The sequence below is a fragment of the Phasianus colchicus genome, chromosome 4, assembly GCF_987193195.1.
Source record: "Phasianus colchicus chromosome 4, bPhaCol1.hap1.1, whole genome shotgun sequence".
Lineage (NCBI taxonomy): Eukaryota > Metazoa > Chordata > Aves > Galliformes > Phasianidae > Phasianus > Phasianus colchicus.
The window spans coordinates 31,636,223-31,659,671 of NC_143439.1; the positions used below are offsets into that span (position 1 = coordinate 31,636,223).

Genomic DNA, 23,449 nt, shown 5'->3' on the forward strand with positions numbered 1-23,449 from the left:
ACAGTGCAAGTAATTATTCAAGCTCTGGCAGTTTGAAGAGAACTTAATTGCCTTAACTCAGAAAATGCATGTCAATAATTATATCTCATCCTTTACACACAGATACGTGCCCTGTATATAACTACAAGAAACGCATGTGCACCTGATACATACAGATGCACCCCATGTGCAGTCATAGTATGCACTTATCTAATGGAATGATTCAAATGTCAGGTTGAAGGCCCTTGGCCTGCACTTCGTGTGGATTGTTTTAAGTCTCTTTCCTAGATTTAGAGCAACGATCTGAAGCACAAGTTTATGAGGAGCGACTGAGGGAACTGAGCTTGTTCAGTCAGAAGAAGAGCAGGCTCAGGGGAAACCCTGTGGCTCTCTACAGTTGCCTGAAAGGAGGTTTTGGCGAGATGAGATGAGGGTCAACCTCTTCTCCCAAGTAACTAGCAATAGAACGAGAGATAATGGTGTCTTCCCACCAGGGGAGGTTTGTTTTGGGTATTAGGAAAAATCGCTTCTTGGAAAGAGTGGTGATGCATTGGCACAGGCTGCCCAGGGAGATGGTGGAGTCACTGACCCTGGAGGTGTTGAAGAAAAGTGCAGATGAGGTGCTGAAGGATTGGGTGGGGGTGCATTGACAGTTAAACTTGATACATCTTAGAGGTCTTTTCCAATTGTAGTCCTTCTTTTCATTCTGTGGTTTCTGCTTTAGAAGTGCAATGGCATAGTTTCAAGAAGATCATTATGTATAGAGACCTGAATGTGCTCATTCTGAAGTTCTCTCTGCTAGAGAGAACTTCAGCCAATTGATATCGTTAGAATTTGTTTTTCTGAAAGGATTGTACTGGTTGCATCCTCTGTAGAAGGTAACTTCTGATGGAGTTGTTACCTCCAAATGTGTTTTTTTTTTTTACTGATAATTTTTTATTTTTTTCTGCTTTCATGGGAGAAAAATATACATATCACACAGCTGTTTGCCTTTTTCCTATTCATTGATCTGCTAATAATTTCTTTTTCATCCAGCAGTCAATTTTGATCAAATTTCTTAGGAAGGCTGCTTAAAGTTATTTCTTCAAACTTGTTAGAAAGCAGCTGAGGAGGGGGATGAGACATTATACTGTCCTTAAAAAGCTGACTGGTTTTCTTACTTTTGAATCTGCTTGATTTAAAACAGGCAAAGGCAGTTTTTGAAAGTCATCATCCTTAGCATATTAACTCTCCAGAATGGAAAAGAAAAACAGTATGCTGTCACTCTGAGGTAGCAAGTAACTCCTGAATTCAGTCTGTTATTATTATTTTGGTAGCTAATTGCCTTGTGTTATGTCTGTCAGATGGAGATAACAGCTCAGGATTAGCACATCGCTCACTGATTTGATTACGTAGTGGTGTGGGAGAAGGGGAAGGACTTGGTTTGTTAAGGAGTGGGGGGAAAATGGGCATTTCTGATCAGCAGTATGTTTAGACATTTTCAGCTTGAGGTGGTTGTTGGTCATGCCCTTGCTGAGTAAATGTAATATTAACAATAGAAACCATGTACACATTACAAAAGTATGTCCTTTTGGCTTAGATCCAGAGATTATTTAATGCTTCTCTAAGGTGGCACCTCAGTCTAATCCTACACTGCATGTTACTTCTATTTTATTGGTGATATCAGCTGTGGACATTCAAAAATGACTTGGTTGCATGTACCCTTCCTACTGTCTTTCATGAGAGAAGCTTTAATTGACAAAATGATTATGTTTTAGTTTGCAGAGCTGCTTTGCTGTCCATAACTGATGTTTCGCAGAAGTGTCCAGAAATGTTACATGGTGAGATGGAGGGGTCTCCTAGAGATCCTGTTCAGACTATGAAAGAAAATGAGAAACTGTAGATTTTGCTGGGGAAAATAAGAGCAGGCACTGCCCTGAGCTGAACCTCCTGTGTAAGAAAGCCATTCCCATTCATTTTGAGCACTGCACGTTCCTTTCCTTGAAGGTAACGACATGTTGCTGTAATGCCACTGTTAGGAGTGCTGGTATGTGTGACACAAAGAGATTACTTAATAACCAATTTTGCAACAGGGGAAAAATAAAGCTCCACCTTATCCTTTGAGATAAGGTATTCTTGGCTCCTTAAGTAACTTCCCCCAGGCTTGCCGTCCTGCCTTTGCAGTGGGGTGGAGGATGTGGGATTTCAAGTCTGGCAGCTCTCTTGCTTGAAAGCAGGGTAGCACCCTGGCTGTGGCCCATAGGAGAAAGGACTAGCTCTTGTGTAAGGTATTTTGTCCTGTTTTTCAATGGATTCTCAAAGTAATGGTGTGGAGAGTATACCTTAGCACTGAATTCCAGAAAAACTTCTGTTACAATGAAAACCTTTTCTGTGGATTTCTTTAACATTATAGGATTTACTGCATGCATAGCCTAAAACAGGGACTTTGTAGGAATGTCTGGGGATGTCTTTTGCCATTTTAGCTAGTTGCTCCCCACGTTTCCATCTTCCTGTTCTTGACCATGTTGTGTCGCTACACTTTGCTGGTAGAAAGCTGTGCTATGGTGGTAGGATCAATGAAGAGAAACAAAGATTGCTGTAAAAATCATTAACTTCATTAACAAAAGGTAGAAGATGAGAAAGCTGTTGCATTTAGCCATTTACTTCATTTTCTTTTTTTCTTCTCCCACTGCAACCCTAGTTTTTGATAACTATAGACAGACCTTCTCTGTTTTCAGAAACAATCAGAAGACCTGTTTCATATCAATTCAAGCTTCTAATTGCTTCTGAAATAAGTACAATAAAAAAAAAATTAATTATGTGAAGTCTAGCACAGAATGTACTTCATTATTTTTCTTTGGTACCTTTAACTGCAGAGCTTGTCAGTGTAGGCTGTATTTCATTTACTTTTGCAAAAGCAAGATGCTGAGGACTTAGGGACTGCCTTTTTTTTCTCTTTCTGTTCAGCAAATGGCATGACTTGGGACCAACAGGCACAGATGGGAACCTGAATGCTGCCCCACACAGTTAATAAAAACAGGATGAGTGGTTTGGATTTCCCAGCTGTGAAGTGTTTGGATGAAAGATTTCAGTTGAAGTTCTGTCCAACTTTGGTTCTCAGGACACTTGACAAGATACTGAAACGTGCCCTTATCTGTTTTGTAAAAAATGACAAGGTCCTAGTGCTATGGCTTCAGTACTTCTGATAATATACTAAATCCCTACGGAAAAGTTGGGAGGTGTTTTTCTGTGTGTGGATTAAGTCAGTTGTATAAATGCTGCAACCTCTGTGAAATGTAAATCACTCGTAACGTGGTTTGTTCAGAACTCTGTTGTCCTTCAGTTCATTCCTTGAGTCATTAGTTAGCTTGATGTTGGTAAATCTGTGAGCATGTTTACTGTTGGCACTTTCCAACCTGTATCTGTTTCACCTACTGTTGCATGAAGTATCTTTCTGGTTGTTGAAAATGCTTTTCATATGTTGGTAGGGATCAGGGTTAGCTTTGAAGATGTCGGGGTTGTGTGAGAAGGTGCTGAGAACTCCTGAAAGCTCTATGAGGAAAATCTGCAAAGCTCATATGGTGATAAACTGATTTTACATAAGGTAGCATTGGTCTGCACATATAGAAGAAATGCAGAAAATGATTTTAGAACAGCTGAGTCGATATATGATGTACTTCACCCACTGCAAAGAAAAGATTGTGGTTTTTTTTAAAGCAAGGGTTAAGTTCTGTAGTGCATGTGAGGTACTTGACAGCAAAGAGTGATACATTCTATACCATTCTGACAATGGCTTTCTTTATAACCAAACTAAATTTTACATTTTAGTTTGCAGCGATTTCCCCTTGTCCTGTCACAACAGACCTTGCTAAATTTTTTTCTTGTCTCTTTAGTTACTGAAGGGACAGCTCCCCTTTAGATACTGAGCAGGTCATCTTGGGGATCAGCCACAGTATTTACTCAGCTGTAGGGTTCACCTTCTGCTTCTATGGAGGCTTTCTGAATCCGTAGCAAGCAAATCATTTGATCATTCCCTGCCTCAGCTTCTCATCCATTTGCAGATGGACCAATTATACTTCCTCTGGCTGCTAAGGATTGTTAATGTTCCAAAAAAGGAACTGCCATGTAGTAGAAGTTGCACAAGAGAAAGCACCAAAAGCTGCTTTCCAGCTGCTAAGGTGATTCACCCTGAAATGCAGTTGCTCTTTTGCTACATTTTCAGATTCCTCCAGCATGTGGTGGCTCTCACATAAGCCAATGCACACCCACCCAGTCTGTTGATCTTTACGTTGCAACATCATATGCTAGCAATTTAGACTTTCCTTTTACTTGGTCTGTATTCCTACTCCTGTTGCCGGGCACTATGGGAACTTCCCGAGAAATGAAAAGGGACTGAAAAGAGGGATAGAAATCTGTAGTGCTTCCTGAAAGGAAGTGTGCTGCAGGAGCAACAAGCCTTTTGTAAATGCAGCTCCCACTACATTTCTTCCTATCTGGTGCCCTGCTGGCAGGAGCTTGGCCTTCTGATACACCCAACCTCAGCTGCAGTAAATAAGCTGTTGCCTCCCTATGTTGAATTCCAACTGCAGCCTTGGAATCAAGGTTGGCTTGCAGTGGGGCTGTTCTCCTTTATGATGTGGTACTGCAGTGTTGGGAACTTACAAGGACCTCTGAGCTGCTTGACACTTGCCAAAAAAATGAGATGCTGGCTAGGTAGATCTCTGCCTGGCATGTTGTGCTTGTGTATCATGTTTTGGTTGCTGACTTGTTCCCTGTCATCACTGTTTGTTCCTCAGGCTTCAGACAATTGACTCTTGATGCAGCAAAAGATGGCTAGTAGTTCAGGCTTTTAAGAAAACACAGGCTTTGCTTCAGACACCCTTGTGTCCATCAGCATTTATAGTAATGATGATACAGTAATAATTTATAGTAATTTGCTGTGCTTACAAAATCAGGGGAAGAATATTAGAAGTTTTTATTCTGGAGTCAGTGGCCTGGAAAAATGGCAGTGGCTTCCAACTGAAGACCTAAGTACATAGGCTCAGTAGCTATGAAAATCGAGGCTCTTATTTATATTGGAGAGTGATCTAAAACCTGCCCGCCTGTATTCATTTAATAGGGCTAATTGCAGGTTGGTATTAACTTGGTGATTAATGAGATGGAAATAGGGAAAACAAGGCCAAGATTTTCAGGCAAGAAGGGCTGTTTTGGATATATCCATTTTGGGTTGTAATTCAAGGCATTTCTACAGGAGACATGATTTTTAAAGAAACTGTGATCTGTTCTTGATGTGGATGCCAGAAAATCTGAAAGTACTGTGTGTCTGAACAGCTTGATCTAAAACTTAGAGCAAGCAGCCATGCCCAGCACAACTGTTTTCCTCTGCTCTTCTCCCCAAAGCTGTGCTTTTGAAAAGTTTTCTTTTAGTAGAATCCAAGCAGTGCTGGCCAGATTAGATCAGCTAACAGCAGGGCAGGTTCGGTGGCTTCTATAACCTCTCATAGCTCCAAAGAGGAGAGAAAGAAAAGCAGCTTACGGGGTTGTGGGTAAGAGTCTAGCAATGGCTTATATAAAGCTCAGTGGTAATGCCCCAAACACATTTATTGTTATGTGTAAACAATGTCGATCCATTAATTTATTGTGGTATCTTTTAGCTGCTATTGGCATGTGCCTTCTAGGCTTCATGACACACGTTCTGATCCTTTCCTAGCAATGACTAACTTAATTTCCTATTTTTGAATTTTGTAGAATTTTCTAAAAGCCAGATGAAGACCTTACTTTTTATTTTTCTCTTCTTATTTTAGACCTTCCTGACTCAATTATGTGAGCTCTGTCTTTTAAAACTATCCTGTTCTCTGAGGCTAGCACACATTTTAAACATGCTTCACTGGAACGGCTCCTGAGTCTTGCTAGGAATGTGGCATTTTGTCTGGGTCATTGATAGGCAGCAAGTGAGCATATGTTTGAAACTGAGAAGTGCAAACTTCAGAAAGATGGCTAAGAACACTTTCTGTCTGGCTAACTATAGTCTTGTTATATGGGAAGCTTTTAAAGATTGCAGAGGTCATCTCACACGAAGATTAAACCAGCCTTTTGAAGATACTGAAGATCTAGCAGCTTGCTGATAACAAAAGATTCTCATACTTACATGCTGTCTTCCACTACCCAGTTCAGTTTCCTTCCCCCCGTAGTTGTTTTAATGCATGATTAAGTACTGAAAAGTAATACAAATACGTAACATGCTCTTTGCTCAAGTTCACCGCTTAATTAAGTAATTCACTGTATGTTCATTGCCAGTGTTTGGTCCTCTCTTGAACTTTTCCATTCTAGCAGTGAAGATGGGATCCGTTATGAGAGCTGGCAGAACTGAAGAGAGCTGTGCTGTTTCTAATCTTGTCCCTTCTTGCTTTACCTTTCAGCTGAAATCTAGCTTACATTCTGTCTCTCACTGAACCTGTTTTCTCTTTTGCCCAGTACTACACTTCTCGCTACTTTTCTGTTTTCCTCATGGTCTTTATTAGGTTGCGAACCCCATACTGAATGTTATAGTTGCTCTGTTTATAAAGTGTTTGGCCCCATCCCTCAAAAGCCCGTCATCTGATCCAGTCACATGGACCATTTTCTTTGGCCAGCAGCCACACAGCATGGAGTAATTAGCTCATTGCATATTGTTGTCATTTTAAATGCCTTAATGCCTGAAGGCCATCCTGATCTCACTTTGTTCAGAATAGCTTGTTAAAGGTTTTTGCAGTCATTGTAGACGTGAATTATACTGTTTCTGCCAGTCAGCCTCTTGCCCAGCATCCTTTGTCCAAATCCAAGCATCCACTTGATGTTTCTGGTCCTCTGGTTTGTGCTCAGACCCTTAACAGGCCTTTGCTTCCCATCGTGAAAACCTCTTGCAGAGGTGATTTTGTGCCCAAGCATCAGCACTGTGAGACATGCATGTTTCTCCACTACTGAAATTGTTACTGTGACACAAAGAGCCAAACCTGTTCCAATTACACAGGCTGTCCTCAGTTTGGAGAGAAACACATCTTTTATGTGGTTCTGCTGCTACTTTACTCTTGGAAACAGTAGTGTTTTGAATCTGATTTCTCTCTAGTTGGAACATCTCTTTGTTTAGATTTCACTCAAATTTCAACAAACTACTCAATGAAGCCTTGTGAGCTTTAACTCTTGGGTAAGTTCCTATTTATCTGGAAAAGTGGTGTCTTGAGTATTAATGTGTTCTGAACATCCTGTAGGAACTAAGTGCTGAGCTCAGGAGTGTGCCTGGTCAGCCCATCTAAAGGATTGCTTATGGCTTTTAGTATTGGCATCGGTGTTCAGATGCATTAACAGGAATAGTACTTGATGTTTACACTGGTTTAGAGGAAATGATGATGTCCCTTATTTCTGATGCATGAACCAGCTGTATTCACTGTCATGCCTTCTGAATTTCTGTGTCCTCTCTACCTAGAGTGTTTATCTCCCTGATGCATCACTGAAAATATTCTGGTTTGTCTTTTGTTTTGTGGAGGCTTGCATTTTCATCTGTGGGAAAGTTAATGGTCTTTAGATTGCTTATGGGAAATTATTAGGTACTGTATGATATAGGAGGGGAGGATTGTTTCTGTTCTGTACTAGCTGTGCCCTGAGTGGAGTGTTGCCCAGGCCGTGCATCCTATCCCATTTGCACTTGGGCAGATGGTGTGATAGCTGCATCCTGAAGTGGGAGCAGGTTGGGGTGGAGATGCCAGCCTTGGGAGATGGTTACTACCTGTAACCCATTTGAATCAGGTAGAGTTAAGTGCACTTAGCTCAAAGCAACGTGGCCTTTTGTTCTTATTTCTTGAGCTGATTTGAAACTAAGCAGGGCTTACTTCAGGAGTTTCTTAGTGCTACTTTTAGTATCTCCCTTTTAAAATGGATCATCCCTGTGATTTATTTGTCCTTCTGGCCCATCAGCTTTTTATGTCATTTATTTCCTTGGATTCTTGCACAAAATGAGAGATATCCTTCCATTGCCACTTCAAGTTTTGAAAAGCCACTAAAAACTGCACAGACTCGCTATGATCCCCACGATGTGTTACCACATTAAGCTGTGTGCTTGGCAGCAGCAGCACCTTACTGTCCATAAAGACACGAAGATGTCACATGGTCTTCTGACAAAGCGTGCAGCAGGCTGCATCCCTTGGCAGTCTCACCTGCCAGCCTCACGTGACTTCAGAGCTGCTGCAGATGCAGGTCCCAAAATGTTGGGTGACTCTATGGAACAACCTTTCAATAAAGGCAGCAACTTGTAAATAGTAAGAATAAAAGCCGTATGCTCTAGGAGTGTGTCAGGAAGCCACATATAAAACTAAAGCTTCCTCACCCTGGGGATATGCTGTGTTTCAATTCTACCCAGGTATGAGACAGATTTGTTAGGCTATGAAAATGGGCAGAAAATGGCATACTTTTGCCTTCCTGTGTTAGGTTAGCTGTATCTCAAAGTTGGATAAAGTTAGCTGCCATGTGCTGAACAAAGCCCTTCTTGCAGGTAGCCTGAAATTTCTGCCCAGGCCTCCATTCTGAGTGCCTGGACACACACAGCTCCTGGAGCAGGAGGTACAAGTGGCCAGAGTAGTAGGTTTTAGGAGAAGAAGTTTGCTGCATAGACGTATTAGATGTAACCACATGAGCTTGTCCAAGCTTGACGAGGTTTAATATGACTCTCCCTGTTCTTTGGAAAAGAGCCTTGAAAGTGAAAATAAGGCCTGGCTGAAAAGTGCTGATACTTAATTCATTTTCATTGCTTTATAAACTTGTAATGTTAGTTTTTGAACTTGTTTTCTTCTAAGGAGCCAATCTGAGTTGCTTTATGGACTAGTCTGGCCATGCTCTACGTCTCAATAGATCTCATCGTGTAGAAAGGATTTCTTCCTAGATATTATGTACCAGGCAGGCTTTCTCCTTTGATCTCATAACTTTCAGTTCCATCCTCCAACTGACCAAGTTTCGGTTTTGCTAAGCAAAAGCTATTTCACCATTTTCTTAAAAGAAGAGGGTTCATATTTTTAATAAGTGACAGTGTTATAAATGAAGTGTAATCACTTTCTTCTTGTTTGTTTGGGTGGAGATGACTGGAATGGCAAATGAATTTCATAGGTTTTCTGGTGGTAACCTACACTTGGATTATTGCTACTGTCACTGATACCATATTACGTAAACATGTTTAAATACATCATACAAAAGGCTTTGTGAAAAGACAAGAAATTGTTGCAGGAGGAAGCTCCCCAGAAATGCCTAAATTCAGACTTTGTGAGAAGCCGGAGAGAACTGCGCAGCTGTTTATAAGTGTGTGAGACATCAGGTCTATTCTATATGATTCGTATGGGAAGATTTGTTTTTGTTTTTGTTTTATTGATGAGGTAGTAGGAAATTATAATGCTTTTTGAAGCAAATGTTGTTCCGGAACTAGTTGGGAAAAAACACCTTAACTCTGGATTTCTTTCTCTCTAGATATGTTTTTGCCATTTGGCACTTGTGTTAAAGCATGAATAGATCCACGTATTTCAAACAATATATGCAGCTTGCGCTTCAGAGGCTTTGGGATGTCAAGTTTGGGACTGACATAATTATATGGAGAGTGAGTAATTCCCTGCCCCAGGCACACTTCCCATGTGGGCATATCCCAAGATCTCTTCATCACTTACACTTAGCCAGATCCGGAACTGATTGTGCCAGACTTGTCCTTGTTCCTTCACAGAGCTGCATTGCCCCTCGGTGAGCACTGAGCAGCCATTCAGTGTGCTTGCACAGCACGTACACCCTGCCTTTCACTCTCTAAAAAAACATTGTCCTTTCTTGGACAGAAAAAGATCCTCACAGACAGACTCTTCAGGCTTGGCTCGAGGCTTGTGCTGCAGCAACTGCATAAACCACCAAGCAGTATTACTGGTATAGACACATGGGAACCTGGTGTGTCATATACATGTGCAGAGCCTGCCTTATCCTGCATCTTTCTGCGTGCCTCAGTGGGCAATGGGGAAACAGGTACCTGAAAGGAGGCTGGGATGTGCAGGTAGCACAGGTGGTCAGGCTATACTAACACGTGAGTCTGGCAGTGGAACCGCACCCAAGCAACTAATGTGTGACAGACAGTTTACTAAGTCTGAAAACTTCTTCAAGCCTGCAAATTTCTGTGTTCTTATTTTTCAGTATACATTTTTTGCCCTCTGTTTGCATTTCTTTAATCCCCAGGTTCCCTTAGAAGCAATAACTCTGAAAAGGACTCAAGAGCATAGTTTTACATGGAAACAGAATGCTTGGGGGCCCTGGCTAGTTGAGGCAGGGTGTCTAGAACTGCTTTCTTCCCTCATGCTGTCAGAATGCTGCTGGGATCAGCATATGAGTGTGCATGACTTGAAATTCAGGCAACTTCACTCCCAGTGCTTTAACAAGACCATGCTTGGCCAGGACAGAGACAAGAGATGAACAGATATTCCTGTGGGAAGGGGGGGAGGAGTGGAGGGAATGCTATATTTTACAAAACTTAAATTTAGCAATATGTGAGTGAGTTTTCAGTGATAAAACTGATTCAGGGAGACTGTTTTTCACATACTCTAAGTTTGGACTCTGAATCATGAGCTGCTGTTCTTTAGTTGCTCCTAATGAAGGAAAAGATGCCATTTCAACCAAAATTTTTCAGGGGAAAAATATCTCTCTGATGAGGACTGCTTCTTGCTTTATTAATGAAATGAGCCAGTTCTGTTCCAAATTTGGTACTCAGTAAAGTTTATCTTTGGGCAAAGAAAAGTTTAGCTTCAAAAGTTATTGCAGAAATAAATGGGGAAGCTGTGACCTTCTGCTGTCCTTCAGAAGGGGAAAGGTGCAAGTTGCTTTCACTTGCAGGTCTTGCTGTGCATCTTAGGAGATTCTACAGCATAGTGAAATTCATGCCTCTGGTCAACCAGAACATTCTAGAATGAATGAGAAGCACACAGGGAATAGTTGTTCTCTTGGGGGAGAGTGGGTAGAGAGGGAAGAAGAGGCTGCAAACGCAGTGGGCACCACAGGAGGAAATGTACAAGTGGCTTGTGTTGAGTGCACAGGAGAAATTTATGGCTCAGTGGGACCTGGATGATCAAGAGAAGTTCAGCACCGGGCTTTAGTCTCCCACCCTCCACCAAGCTGCCGGATAGCAGTGTGGTGCATGTGTGTACTGTTGAATTTATTAGGCATGGCCATTTGTAGTGAATCGTTCTCATGGGAAAGCTCCGTTAGCCCAGTGAGTAGGAAATGTCTCAAAGTTGTGCATTGAGAATATGTGTCAATTGTTTCCTTCCAGGCATTTTGGGAAGGGAGCCTAGAACTTTATCTCAGCATTTGCAATAGTGTAAACAGATGCCGAGTACTTCAAGTATGCAGAAAAGGAAAACATCTTGATTGGCCACTCTGAACAGACTGTGAGAGAAAAATTAAAAAGAAAAGGGAAAAAAAAAAAAGGGGGGGGGTGGGAAGGCACGGAAAAGGACGAGAAGTGATGTTAACTAAGGCTCTCCTATGCAGAATAGGGAAGAGCAGCTAAGTAATGCAGATGTTGGCCTGTATATATGCAACTTAGTTTCATATCACCAAAATCTGTACTGTGCACACGTGATCAAAAGATTAAAGAGATTGTCCGGTTCAGTTGGCAGCATATTAAAGCATTAAGACCACGGGCTTACTATGATGTGTTTGTATTATCAAGCTGACCACAGAATTAAAGTGATTCAAAGGAGGACGTTGTCTAAATAGAAAAAGCCAGAATCACCCCATCTATTTTCATCTGGCTTTTGCATTTGATCTTGTAAGAATTCCTTGGACAGATAGTGCTGCCCCATGTTCCCATGTTTCCCAGGAGCCATCCCTACCATAACACCTGCTACTTGTGCTCAGATACGATTTCTCTATCCCTGTGTAGCATTTATGCCATCTGCTGTGTTACAGCTGATATTTCCAGTTTCTGGAATAGCTTTCCTGGTTTTGTGTGCCACAGCAGAGACCTGTTTTCAGATGTTGATCTGCAAGTCTTTCTGTAGATTTCACCAGCTGAGGCATTACTGCTCTGCCTGTTTCCAAGGACCTCTGTGTTTTGAGCCCATTTTGGAAGGATCGCTGTGCTGGTGCTCTGGGCTGGAGGCAGCAGATGCCCGTCCCTTTCCTCCTGCCATTGTACTGCCTCACTTTGGACCTTGCTCGATCCTGGATTTCTGTTTCTTTTTTTGTCCTGCTCCCTGAGATGACAAGTTATTGGTACTGTGCCGGATGGTTATACAGTGTTGGCAGCCCAGAGCATCAGGAGATGTGCACGTAGCAGTGAATTTGCTGGCTCCTAGACTGTGCACTGTGGAGTTTCTGCAGTGAGCTTTTTGGTGCCTTACACTAGACAGAACCGGCTAAAGAGTAACTTCACTCTCAAAGATTTTCAGTAACACTCTGCTATTTAATGTCTTTATATTATTAGCATTATACATCTTTGTATCTTTATATCTGTTTTATTAATTCAGTGTGACCTTCTGCATAGTGGCAGCTTGTACAGAAACTACAGCTTGCTGGAGCACTCTGTTCACCAGAAATGCTGTGATTCGTTTTGAGAGCCGTCACCAGCACTACTATGTCTGTGGTTGAGCAGGGAGTTCCTTTATAAGCCCCTGGTCTCTGTTACAACTTCCACCTAACAAATTACTTTGGAGCCAAAATGGAGCCAAAACATTTAGTGCCAGTCTGAGGATGAGTGTGTCTTATTGGAGAATTTTTTTCTCTTCTAATGTTCTTAGTCTTTATGAATAAAAAATGCAGTTTTTAAGGAGCCTTTCTTCAGATGCTTTTCTATGCTTTAGTAACTCAGTAACAATTTGCACTTAAAATTTTTCATTTGTCCTCTGTGTTTGCTTTTTGGAGGAGTTACTCTTAGAGATCTGTGTACATAAATAATTCTACTGGGCTACGAAGCATGCATGTGGATGGGTGTGAGAGGCAGTGTTACATGCATACGGCATGAGCTATTTTCATGAGCCTCTAGCCCTATCCCCAAATAGAGCTCATTATTCCATTCTTTGCATAGTCCTTGGGCAATACCATTAGCTGTTAAAATTGTTGTCAGGAAGGGCCATGCTGGTCAAGCAGCCTCAGATGCTTTCCATATAACATTTCACTTGCACAGTAGGTGAACAACTCACCAAACTTTACAGCTGGCCTCAGGAGTGTGTGGAATTTGAAATGACAAAAGTAGAATCTCAGCAAGGAAAGTACCAGACCTGACACACCTCGCAGATAAATTGAGAGAAAGGTTAGGAGTGCATTTTTGAATAAGATATTCTCAGGCTCATGTCCCACGTACAGCTTTGCCTGTGGGCTGCCTGATCATCTGTCATCACACACTGTCATTGCTGATCCACTGCTGTCTCTTTTGGTGTCCTCAGACAAGGTTTCTCACGAGAGAATAATGTTTTCAAAGGCTTTTTTTCAAGGGAAAGAATAGATTGCTATGGAAATTGAGGATTTTGTGACAATTTTTTTTTTTTGTGACAAAATTTTGAGTTTCTTAATCTCAAAGATTGGACTTAAAGCAATTGCATACACAGTGAAGTTAACTCAGAGCTGCTCTCTATGGCTTTGCTGTTGTGCTGGCATTTCCAAAGCAACTTCCTGCAAATGCACAAATAGGTGCTTAATCTGGAATCATGTAATGCTGCTGGAAAGGAAACAACAGTAATAGGTGCAGCTCACAGATGATCTCAGAGAGCAGTGCAAACTGCAATAAGGAAAGGAAGATCTGTGGAGGGGCTAATTTTCCACTGTACTTTCCCAAGTGAAGCCTGACTTTTGTTCCTCACTTTACTCAGTTCTAATCCTTAGTAAAAGGGTGTGGGCACCCTGGTGGACCTGCAGGACTCCGTATCTGGTGTCAGTGAAGGATATCTGCCTTGAGATGCCGTCACTGTTGTCTTCTCAGGTGCCACCCTCATGACAGAACCTTCTGTGGGTTTAGGAGTGATGAAACTTATCATAGAATCACAGAATGGCCTGGGTTGAAAAGGACCACAATAATCATCTAGTTTCAACCCCCCTGCCACAGGCAGGGTTGCCAATCACCAGACTGCCCCGAGCCACATCCAGCCTGGCCTTGAATGCATCCAGGGATGGGGCATCCACAACTTCCTTAGGCAACCTGTTCCAGTGCTTCACCACCCTCTGAGAGAAAAAATTCCTCCTAATATCTAACCTAAACCTCTCCTGTCCCTTTCACTTTCTGCAGTGTGTTTCAAGAGAGCTGATAAATATCCTCTTTGGGAGATAGCCGTGGGTGCTGGAGTCAGGGCTGAGAGTGTTTTTATCTGTGCTTCTCATCAAAGCCATAGCAGTCACAGAGGCTGGTGTCTGAAGGCTGCAATGTGGGATGACCTCTCCTGTCTTGGAGGAGCCACCTGCCAAATGAGTTGGTTCAGCAGGAAGGATTTCAGCTCTCCTAAAGCTGGAGCCTTGGCCTTTTCCTGAGTATGTGATCTGATACAGTTGCATGTGGTTTTAGCAGCCATCCATTCATATGAGGTATAAGTATATGTTAAAAATAGCTGTATATGAGGTGTAGATGTATGCTAAGAATAACTGTATGTGAGGTGTAAGTATATGCTAAGAATAGCTGTATGTGAGGTGTAAGTATATGCTAAGAATAGCTGTATGTGAGGTGTAAGTTTATGCTAGGAATTGATATATGTGAGGTGACTGAGGCAGTGACTCTGCAGAAGGACAGCTCAGCAGAAACTCATTTCTGGGTATGAGCAGAAGCAGCTGACTATATGCATATACAGACACTTGTTCTCATGTGCATTTAGAGCTCATTTATTCAGATAGATGTACTTTAGTTAGTAGTAGGGTATGTGTATTTAGCTGCACTGGTTGGATACATGGAGAAATGAATGGGGAAACCAAATTTTGACAAAAGCATAAGACGTCATCATTTATCTGAAATAAATCTGAAAGCTACTTTTAAAGCTTGAAGAAAGAAAGCAGAATTATCTAGGCACAGAAAAAGACATGTTTTCTTTAATCAGAAGGAAAGGTTTTTATCCCAGGCTGATAAAAGTACGGAAAGCCCTGAAAATAGAACATTTTTGATCAAACCCATCAAAAGGAAATAGCAATTGGCAAATGTAGTTTAAGTGCTCTATTTTGAAATAAAAGCCTTTAAGAAAGGGAGAAGGCATAATTTGTATTTCCAGTGAGCATACAAAATTTGGCACTTAATTCTTACTTTGGAAAGCTTCAAGTACTTGAAGTTTGCAGTAACTCGTATCAGCAGTCCTTCCTTGCTGCTGTAATATCCTAGTGGTAGTTGGATGCACAATGGACTACATGCTCAAGTGATATAAATTTTGTTGCTCTTTGCTATTCAATTAAACTGGATCAGTTTGCAGAAAGTAAGTGTGCAGTCTGACCAATGTATTTTGCAAAACAAATGGGAAAAATTAATGTGGAATGTTTTTGAATACAGTTATATATTGTATTGCAAAATTAGTATGATGCCTTCTGTGGTGGTTGTTTTTATTTTTAAGTGAGTCACAAAGACTGAATAATTGTCTGTGTTTCTTCAGTGGAATGCTTTCTCAGAAATTACTGTATTAAAAATACTGCTCCAAATGGTTGTTCAAGAGTCCATAGCTCACTTCTGGAACCAAGAAACACACAATATTAGGCCAGTAACGATAGATACTTTGCTCACCTATTTGAAAGAAATGCAGCATGAGCTCTACTGATCATTCATACACAAACCGCATGCAGTCAAAGTCAATATTTGCTGTATTCCTATTCCTTAGGTCATCACACTGTTTACATTGGGGTCCATGTGCCGAAGAGCTACAGAAGAAGGCGGCGTCATAGGAGAAGACCTGGGCACAAAGAAAAGAAAGAAAAGGAGAAAATTTCTGAGAATTACTCTGACAAATCAGACGTAGAAAATGCTGATGAGACAAGCAGCAGCATCCTCAAACCGCTCAGTAAGTACTGGTGTTGATTGTCACTCACTACAATGGTCCGTTGTCTAGTGATTTGCTCCTGATCTGATCATGATGGAGAAAAGTGGATCGAGGAAAACAGTCACCTTGTGTTGCAGGATTGGAATAGTCAAAATTACATGCTATCAGATGGTTGTGACTTGGAAAAGGCCAGAGCGGATATTTCATCCCTCTGTGTTACCTCAGTTTGCTCCTGAGCTAGTGCCAGTCAGCAGCAGGCCAGTGTTTTTAGAAGCAAATTGACACTGTGTGTAAGGAGATATCAAGGAAACACAAAGACAGAGGACATGCTTGGACAGATCAGTTGCAGCTTCTGCCCTGGCTCTCAGGATGAATATACCATGGTTGAACCACTCCATGATTTCCTCTAGAAATGGTTTTCTCTGAGCAGGTGGACAAACACCAAGACCATAGCTACAGGCTGTAAGAAACACATCCTCTTGGGATTTGGCTTCATTGTATTAATAAGTTATGGGGAACAGCTCAGGATGGTATAGCTCAGATTCTTGAGAATAATTCCAGGTGGCTGGAGTTCACAACTAGCTTGTAAGTGAGAAAATGCTTCCTGAGCTAGAGAGAGAAGTACACAGGGGTCTTAAGACCTGGTCTTTGAAGAAAGATGCAAAGTACTCATTTTGAAATTGTGCTGCTGCATAGTTATTGTATTTAAAGACATAAAAATGGGATCAAATCAGTCATGTCTGTAGGCCAGGGCCTTTTATTCTCAGTAGTACAGATACTTCAGAGAATAAAAAATAAGTCACAAAGACCATTTGTTCTTCATAACTGTCTTTTTCCAGTTGTTCCCAAGGAAGTTTTCTTGTCAACACTCAGAAACCAGTAATTGGCTTTACACGGAAATAAATAATTATCTGTGTTCAGGAGCTCAAGAACTTTAATGTTACATTTTACACTTAAGTCTCTGTTCTTTTTTTGCATGCCAGTGACCAAATCTGTAGAAATTCATTTTTGGATTCCGAATATATTGATTTCCTGGGGGAATGATTTCCATGAGCTGATGGTTCTGATGGATAAAAACCTATTTCTTTTACCAGATTTTGATTTGCTGCCTTTTGTTTTGCTAGTCTTTGTTTCTGACGTTTATTTGAGAAAGGGTTAACTGTATTTTTTTTCCTGTTGTTTTCACATTTCAGTATGTTCTTGTCTACTCTTTCTCAGCATGTGAACATATGCAGTCTTTTCATCTCCCTGTCTGAGCAATTCCCCAGTCTCTTCCAACCTGACCTATTTGCACTATGTACTTTGGGAATGGGATCACTTAAATCTCACGCACTATTACAGGTGACCCATGCAATGGTGTTAATATTTACATAATTTGTAACTTTTTCTGTGCAGTTGACCATCTCATGTATCCAGATATTTTACCAGGTTCTGGCCATGGCTTGCTGTTGCGCACTGGTGGCCAGATCTTTTTACAGGCAGGCGCTGTTAATTTAGAACACTGTAAAGGATAGGAGTAGTTCAGGTGACTATCTTGGATTTCCAAACATTGAATTACTTGCTGTCTCATCTCCTCAGTTTTTTTCCCTCTCGTTCTGCATGTGTAGTGACACCAGATCTCCTTCAGAAATTTCTCCCTTTCTATTCTTTGTAAATGGTTTTTTATTTCCATTTAGGCTTCTGTTCCTTAGATGGTTAATGATCTTAGATAGTTGGATATTGAGGCTGTAACAGCTTCAGTGTTTCTTACTGGAACTTTGTTGAAGGTTTTTGAGTTTGTGGTTGGCCTGTGTGTGTGACGTATCCAGTTGCTCTTTGCTGACATGAAAAGTATTTCCAAGAGAAGATCAGTTCTCTGCAGACAAAAAGAAGTGTGTCACCAACCTAGTCTGCCTTTCATAACTGGCAATCGTGGCAAGAAATCTCAGTACAATCCTTTTTTTTTGTTTGTTTTTTTGGTTTTAATCTAAAGTTCAAACAAAGAATGGGGAAGTTCTCTGGAGTTAGAAGAAAGCTGGAATGAAATATTTTGCTTATATTTGAGGCAGCTTGTCAGAAGAGTATATGTGACATGAATTGAAGGATCTTTTAGGACTCGATCCTGAGGCTTAGAAAAATGGGACAGGCAAAGGACATTTGTGAGGGAGTGAGGGGTGTGATTTGGCAAAAGGAGAAAATATGATTGCATTGTGGCCCCAGCAGAGGAAGAGTTGGATTTTGATTTTCTTCTTATATGGGGGAAAATAGAAGAAACTGAGCAAGATGGGAAATGCAGAGCTTTGAGACAACCAGGCCTGATTTAGGGAGAGTGAACACTAGCTTAACATGCCCAACATTATTTTACATTGATGAATAGTTATAAAGGGATGGCACTGGTCAGAGCTAGGCCAACTGTGCAGAGTCTGGATCTACACTTGGGGTACACAATGTTTTGATGCCTTCAGAGAAGAAAAAATCTATGCTGGATGTCAAGGAAAGCAGAAGTCCTGAACCCACTGTGAAGGGACCCGAGAATAGAAGAGCTGAGGGTGTTGCAGTTTGTAGGATTAAGAGCTGCTGGGACAGCTGGGCCTTTGCATAATGTTGCTTTACACAATGGCTGGATGTGACCAGGGCTAGTCATTATCACCTATGCTGACCACTAACAATGGTATTGGATTCCTGCAAGTTTCAGGGACCTGGCAAAAACTGAGACTCAATTAACACTGTGTGGCGGGTATGATGTATAAGATATTATTTTCAGAAATTATTCAGAGGGGAATAATATGTGTATGAAAGCATAATGAGACAATAAAATGAAAGTGCCATTTATGTAGCAACTGGTGAGATGAGGGGACTGAATGGTGAGATATTTTAATCTTTTTCTTAGCACTGGAAGATTGTCATATATTCTGGGTTTTTGGTTGTTTTTTTGTTTTGTTTTGTTTTTTCCCCCTCAGCTATATTTTAAAGCAAGCAAACCCCAATCTTAAATTAAGGAAAGCTAAACATTTCAGGGAAATATGCATTGTGTCTGAAGTCTACAGAAACAGTAATTTACAAACATCCTTCTTTGTTGTTTTTTGCAATTATTAGCTTGGCCAAGTAATTATCAGTCCAGATGGTATATAATTCTTAGTTTGTCTTCAGATATAAGGGCAATCATGTAAACACTGACTTATGAAATCTCTATTAATTAAGTTGTCTAAACAGTACTCTGAACTTTTGTTTTTGAGCAGAAAGCTTGAGTCGTGTTTTTATTTGATACATCTCTTTTATTTCTTGATCTGTGAAGTCTAAGCCAATACATCTTACCTGAAGTTGATTCCTCAGCTTCTTTGGTAAAAACTCTGTGATCAGATTTTGCCCAAATTTGAATTTGAATCAGGACATTAAACTGCTTGTACCACAGAAATGAACTTGATGAAACATGCCTGTGGATGGAGTCAAGCAAAAGCAGTCAGTCCCTAAATGCAAATTTGCCTATGAACATTTTGTTCTGGCTCAAAACCAGTCTAGTTACACATTGGTATTTGAGAATTGGTGCAATTTGGGAGTATCAATACTTCTTTAAAAAAAAAATAAATAAAGATCTATGTCTTGTTCAGCAGAGCAAGCCGTGCTCTGAGAGTTTATAAACAACCTTTCACTCTCCCATCTGGAGAGAGTTAGGCAAATGGAACATATACAGATGTACTTTACCTAATGTTACTGCTTAAGATGCCTGCCTTTAAAAACCTGGATGGGAATATCGTTGATGTGCTGAGGAGGAGGAGGTATTAAGGCGATGTTCCTGCTCCAGAGCCCTTTCAGGGTATTCCAGGCCTGCGGGGGCTGTCTCTGTGCTCAGAGAGAAAATTGGTTCACACCCTTGTTTTCAGGCAGGACTGCTGACACTGGTGCTAGCTGAAATGTGGCTTCCTTTAACCGCAGACTGTTACAGATCCCTGCTCCAGGTGAGGTATACCAGCACCTCAGTTCTAAAAGTAGCCTCTCTGACTGGCCTGGCCTTGCCTTTCAGCTACGACTAGTAAGAATGAAACAAACTTTTAGCAGTGGTTATTCTGTACCATCCAGGAAGGTGGCATGGAAGTATTCTTGGGAAAAATGTGTATGATTTCATTACTTTAAGCAGGCTTTAAATAGCCTCTTCTTACCTGCTTAAAAAACATATGAGAGTGAGAAAATATATATTTATGCTGTTGGAACACTGAATTGTTTCTAGAATGCCTGACCTGCAGAAGGAAATGGCATATTGAAAGAGATTGGGTAAAATAGGGTTTTCAGAGAGAAAATTAGTCATTTTGCAGTGCTAATGTCTGTGATATTGATCTGCTAGAATTTTAGGCACATCCTCTGTCAGTCCTGGTTAACCCTTGTGGTGGGTTGGAGGGAAGACTCAGCTGGAAGTGAGTGGAAAGCCACAGAAGCTTGTCAGCTGGCATGTGCAGTGGTGTCAAGCCTGGCTCTGCCTCCTCAGGTCAGCTGATTGCTCATCTTGATACAAGGCAGATGATATAGTTTGCTTTACTTGCAAGGAGTGAAAAAAGGGAGGAAAAAAGAAAGCAGATAGATGCTTCTTTTTCTGCTAGGCTGCCATCTGAACCCATTTCCCTCTTCCTCATTCTTTCCCACAGCCATGCAGAAATTTTTTCCATGAGGAAGTGCATCTCTGCTCGGTGTGGGAAGGGGTTTCTTCTCAATGTGTGGTTGCTCTCCAAGTTTACTTGGCTCACCTCCCTGGTACTTGTTTGAGGTGGCTCAAACCCAATGGAAGTGTGCCTTTTGGTAAGCACTGCAGCAGCAGGCGGCTTGTAGAGAATATGTTGGTGTACACAGCTGCAGGAGACTCTTTGTGGAAACACCAGTGCTTGTACAGAGCTTGCTTGGGTTACCTGGACCAACCCTGTGCTCCTTAGACACTCAGCACGATAACAAAGATATATATCTCTCTCCATTTTGAAACTGATGTTGTGTTTGGAATAACAGTACTTGACAAATATGGTACAGACTTATGCATTGGAAGAAACAGAGGTAGAAAATGTGTGGTTCTTTGGCAGAATGGAAAATTCTTGTTGTTTAGTTTATCTGCAAAGCAAACGACTTCTGGAAGTTAAGAAACTGTCAGTGTATACTCAGAATTCTGAATTTAGTGGCGAGGGTAAAAACCTTTTTATAGGCAAAATTGACTTCAAAGCAATAGGTTGCAAAAGATTTGAAAATTCTCCATTCTTCAGAGTGATTTTAAAGCCAGAACAGCAATAGACATTCTCAAAACTTTCATGAAATTAACTAGAGGCATGACTTTCTTTTGTCATTTCTCATTTTTCAGTTTAAAAAATAGGAGTGAGAAGGTGTTGGCATGGCTCTTTTGTGCTGTGTGGTGGTGCAAAATGATATTCACTCCTCTGCTTTGTTACATTTTGCAGAGGTGTTGATACGGTTTGCAGATTTGAGAAGAACCTTCATTCACAATTTTTGAAAAGAAGGTGATAGGCAAGTGGATCACAGCATCTTATGTCCTTGAGTTCTCTTTCCTCTGAACCACAAAGTCTTGTTGGCTGCCTGACTTAAGTTCATCAAGAGTACATGAAAACAGGACATTGGAACAGAGTCAATGAAGCAGGATTAAGAAGCAGTTTGCTTTGATGAAACAGTAAGCTGTCTGCTGTTGTTGCTCTTCAGTTGTAAATATCAGGCAACTTCATCCTCATCCTCATTATAGGAATTTATATACATATGAACACACACACACATTCACACGTCTTTATCCTCCTCTTCCCCTCTAAAGACCAGGAGGAAGTCTTAAGCAGTTCCCTTTGCTGAAGGGCAATAAGATTAGATTTTTCTGGTATGTTATTGATATTGGCCAAGTGTAAAAGTTTTATGCCACAAGTTGTGGGATGTTGAGATGGCCTGTGATTCTATATGGCTTACTGACTGTTTTAATTAAAAACTACTTGTGGATCTGAAAAAAAACAGTGTTGCTGAAGTGGGAGATTTGTGTGAACTCAGCATAAGGCTTTAAAAAAATAGGATGGGAGGAAAGGAAATGTAGTATTTGCAGTGTACTTGAAACGGGCATTACAGAACACATATCCTTGTTCAGTGTCAGACATCAAAAGTACTGTGATGGGCATTGGCAGGGGATTCAGCAAGTACACAGGCTTAAAAGCAACAAGTACTAAAGACACACCTGAAAAACTGATAAATCGCAATTTGTAATACTATTTTCTTAGGACCTGCATCCTTTAAGCACAGTCTGATTTTGGCAGAAGTGAATACATGACAGGTGGATAAATAGAACCGCATAATATACATTTTGGAAAGCCTTCAGAGAGATAAGTAGCTGTGAGTTTAGGCCATCTTTCATTTTACACTGTTAATGGCAGCTGTTCTGCACATAGTCCCATGAGGGCTAGGTTTACTGAAGGTTTTCTAAACCAGTTGAAGGGTGTAACTATGACTCTGTTTACAGGACACAAAAACAGCAACAGGGGAGCAAGGTTGAAAATCTGGATCTGTCTGTCAGTGTGGTTTCTAGAGGACTCGTATAGCAAGAGAGAGTGGGAAGGGAATGATATGTCATCCCATCAAAGGTTTGTAAATGTTTGCAGTTTGCTGAGAGAAATTCTTCTTCCATCCGCCATTATTAGTTCTTGAAAGTTTCAATACAGAAATTACTCCTGAGACCTCAGATGTGAGTTAGGAGAAGTTCTGTGCTGAAAGAGAAAACCATTGCACAGACTCATTTTATTAAGGTACTATTTGAGGCTTGTGCTGTCTTTCTGGATGGTGTGTATCTCTCACAGTGAAGGTGAGGTTTGGGCTGGATAGATCAGATTTGCTGTGCAGGCAGCCCGTTACCCCCATACAGATGGCTTCTTCCTGGCCTATGGGTTAATATGCAGCTTTTAATAATTCTTATTTAAAAGGCATATTTCTCTCAAAACTGAATTCTGTATAACCTGGTGATAGAAAAGGTGGAACTCTAGAGAATCTGGCCTACTTGAAGCTTGCTGTAAGTTTTAGGTACATGTGCTAAGTCTGTACTGATGAATGCTTGCATTTAAATAGTGCTTGGTAGGATGTTTTACATGGAGAAAGAACTGTAATTATAATGCATTGTCTGAGCCTGACAGATCCTTTAACATCAGTTGGCACCATTTTCTGAAAGGTGGTTAATCTGTGCTTGGTTTATCAAGATGCCTCAGGGATATAAAAGATTTTGTGGTAGGCAATCTTGTAGCATGAATTCACCATGGTGATTTGTTTAAGTAGAGGCTTTTTTCATTTTTAATCCAAGTACAACAGTTCATCTGTTGGTTCTGGCTGCTGTAGGATGCACCAAAATTGATGTCATTAGTATCCTTAATTTCCTTTACATCTTGTTTCGCTTCTTGCATAATGAATACTTTTTTTGGCCCTTTCAGGTTCTTCATGTCATCTGATGGATGTAAGTGCCTATGTAAAAGTGGTATTCTGTGTGCACAGAGATAGTTTTGGAATTATTTTTGTCTATTCAGAGC

The 23,449-nt window shown here is 40.9% G+C and overlaps 1 protein-coding gene across 2 annotated transcripts in view; it reads left to right on the forward strand.

The window, feature by feature from the left end:
- The window catches only part of SLC4A4 (solute carrier family 4 member 4), a 195,976-nt gene that overhangs the window by 35,084 nt on the left and 137,443 nt on the right, over positions 1-23,449 (forward strand). For both annotated transcript variants that reach the window (XM_090139096.1, XM_090139095.1), the window contains exon 3: positions 15,783-15,962. In XM_090139096.1, the coding sequence (XP_089995222.1) occupies positions 15,783-15,962 (180 nt within the window). The remainder of the gene's footprint in view (positions 1-15,782; positions 15,963-23,449) is intronic.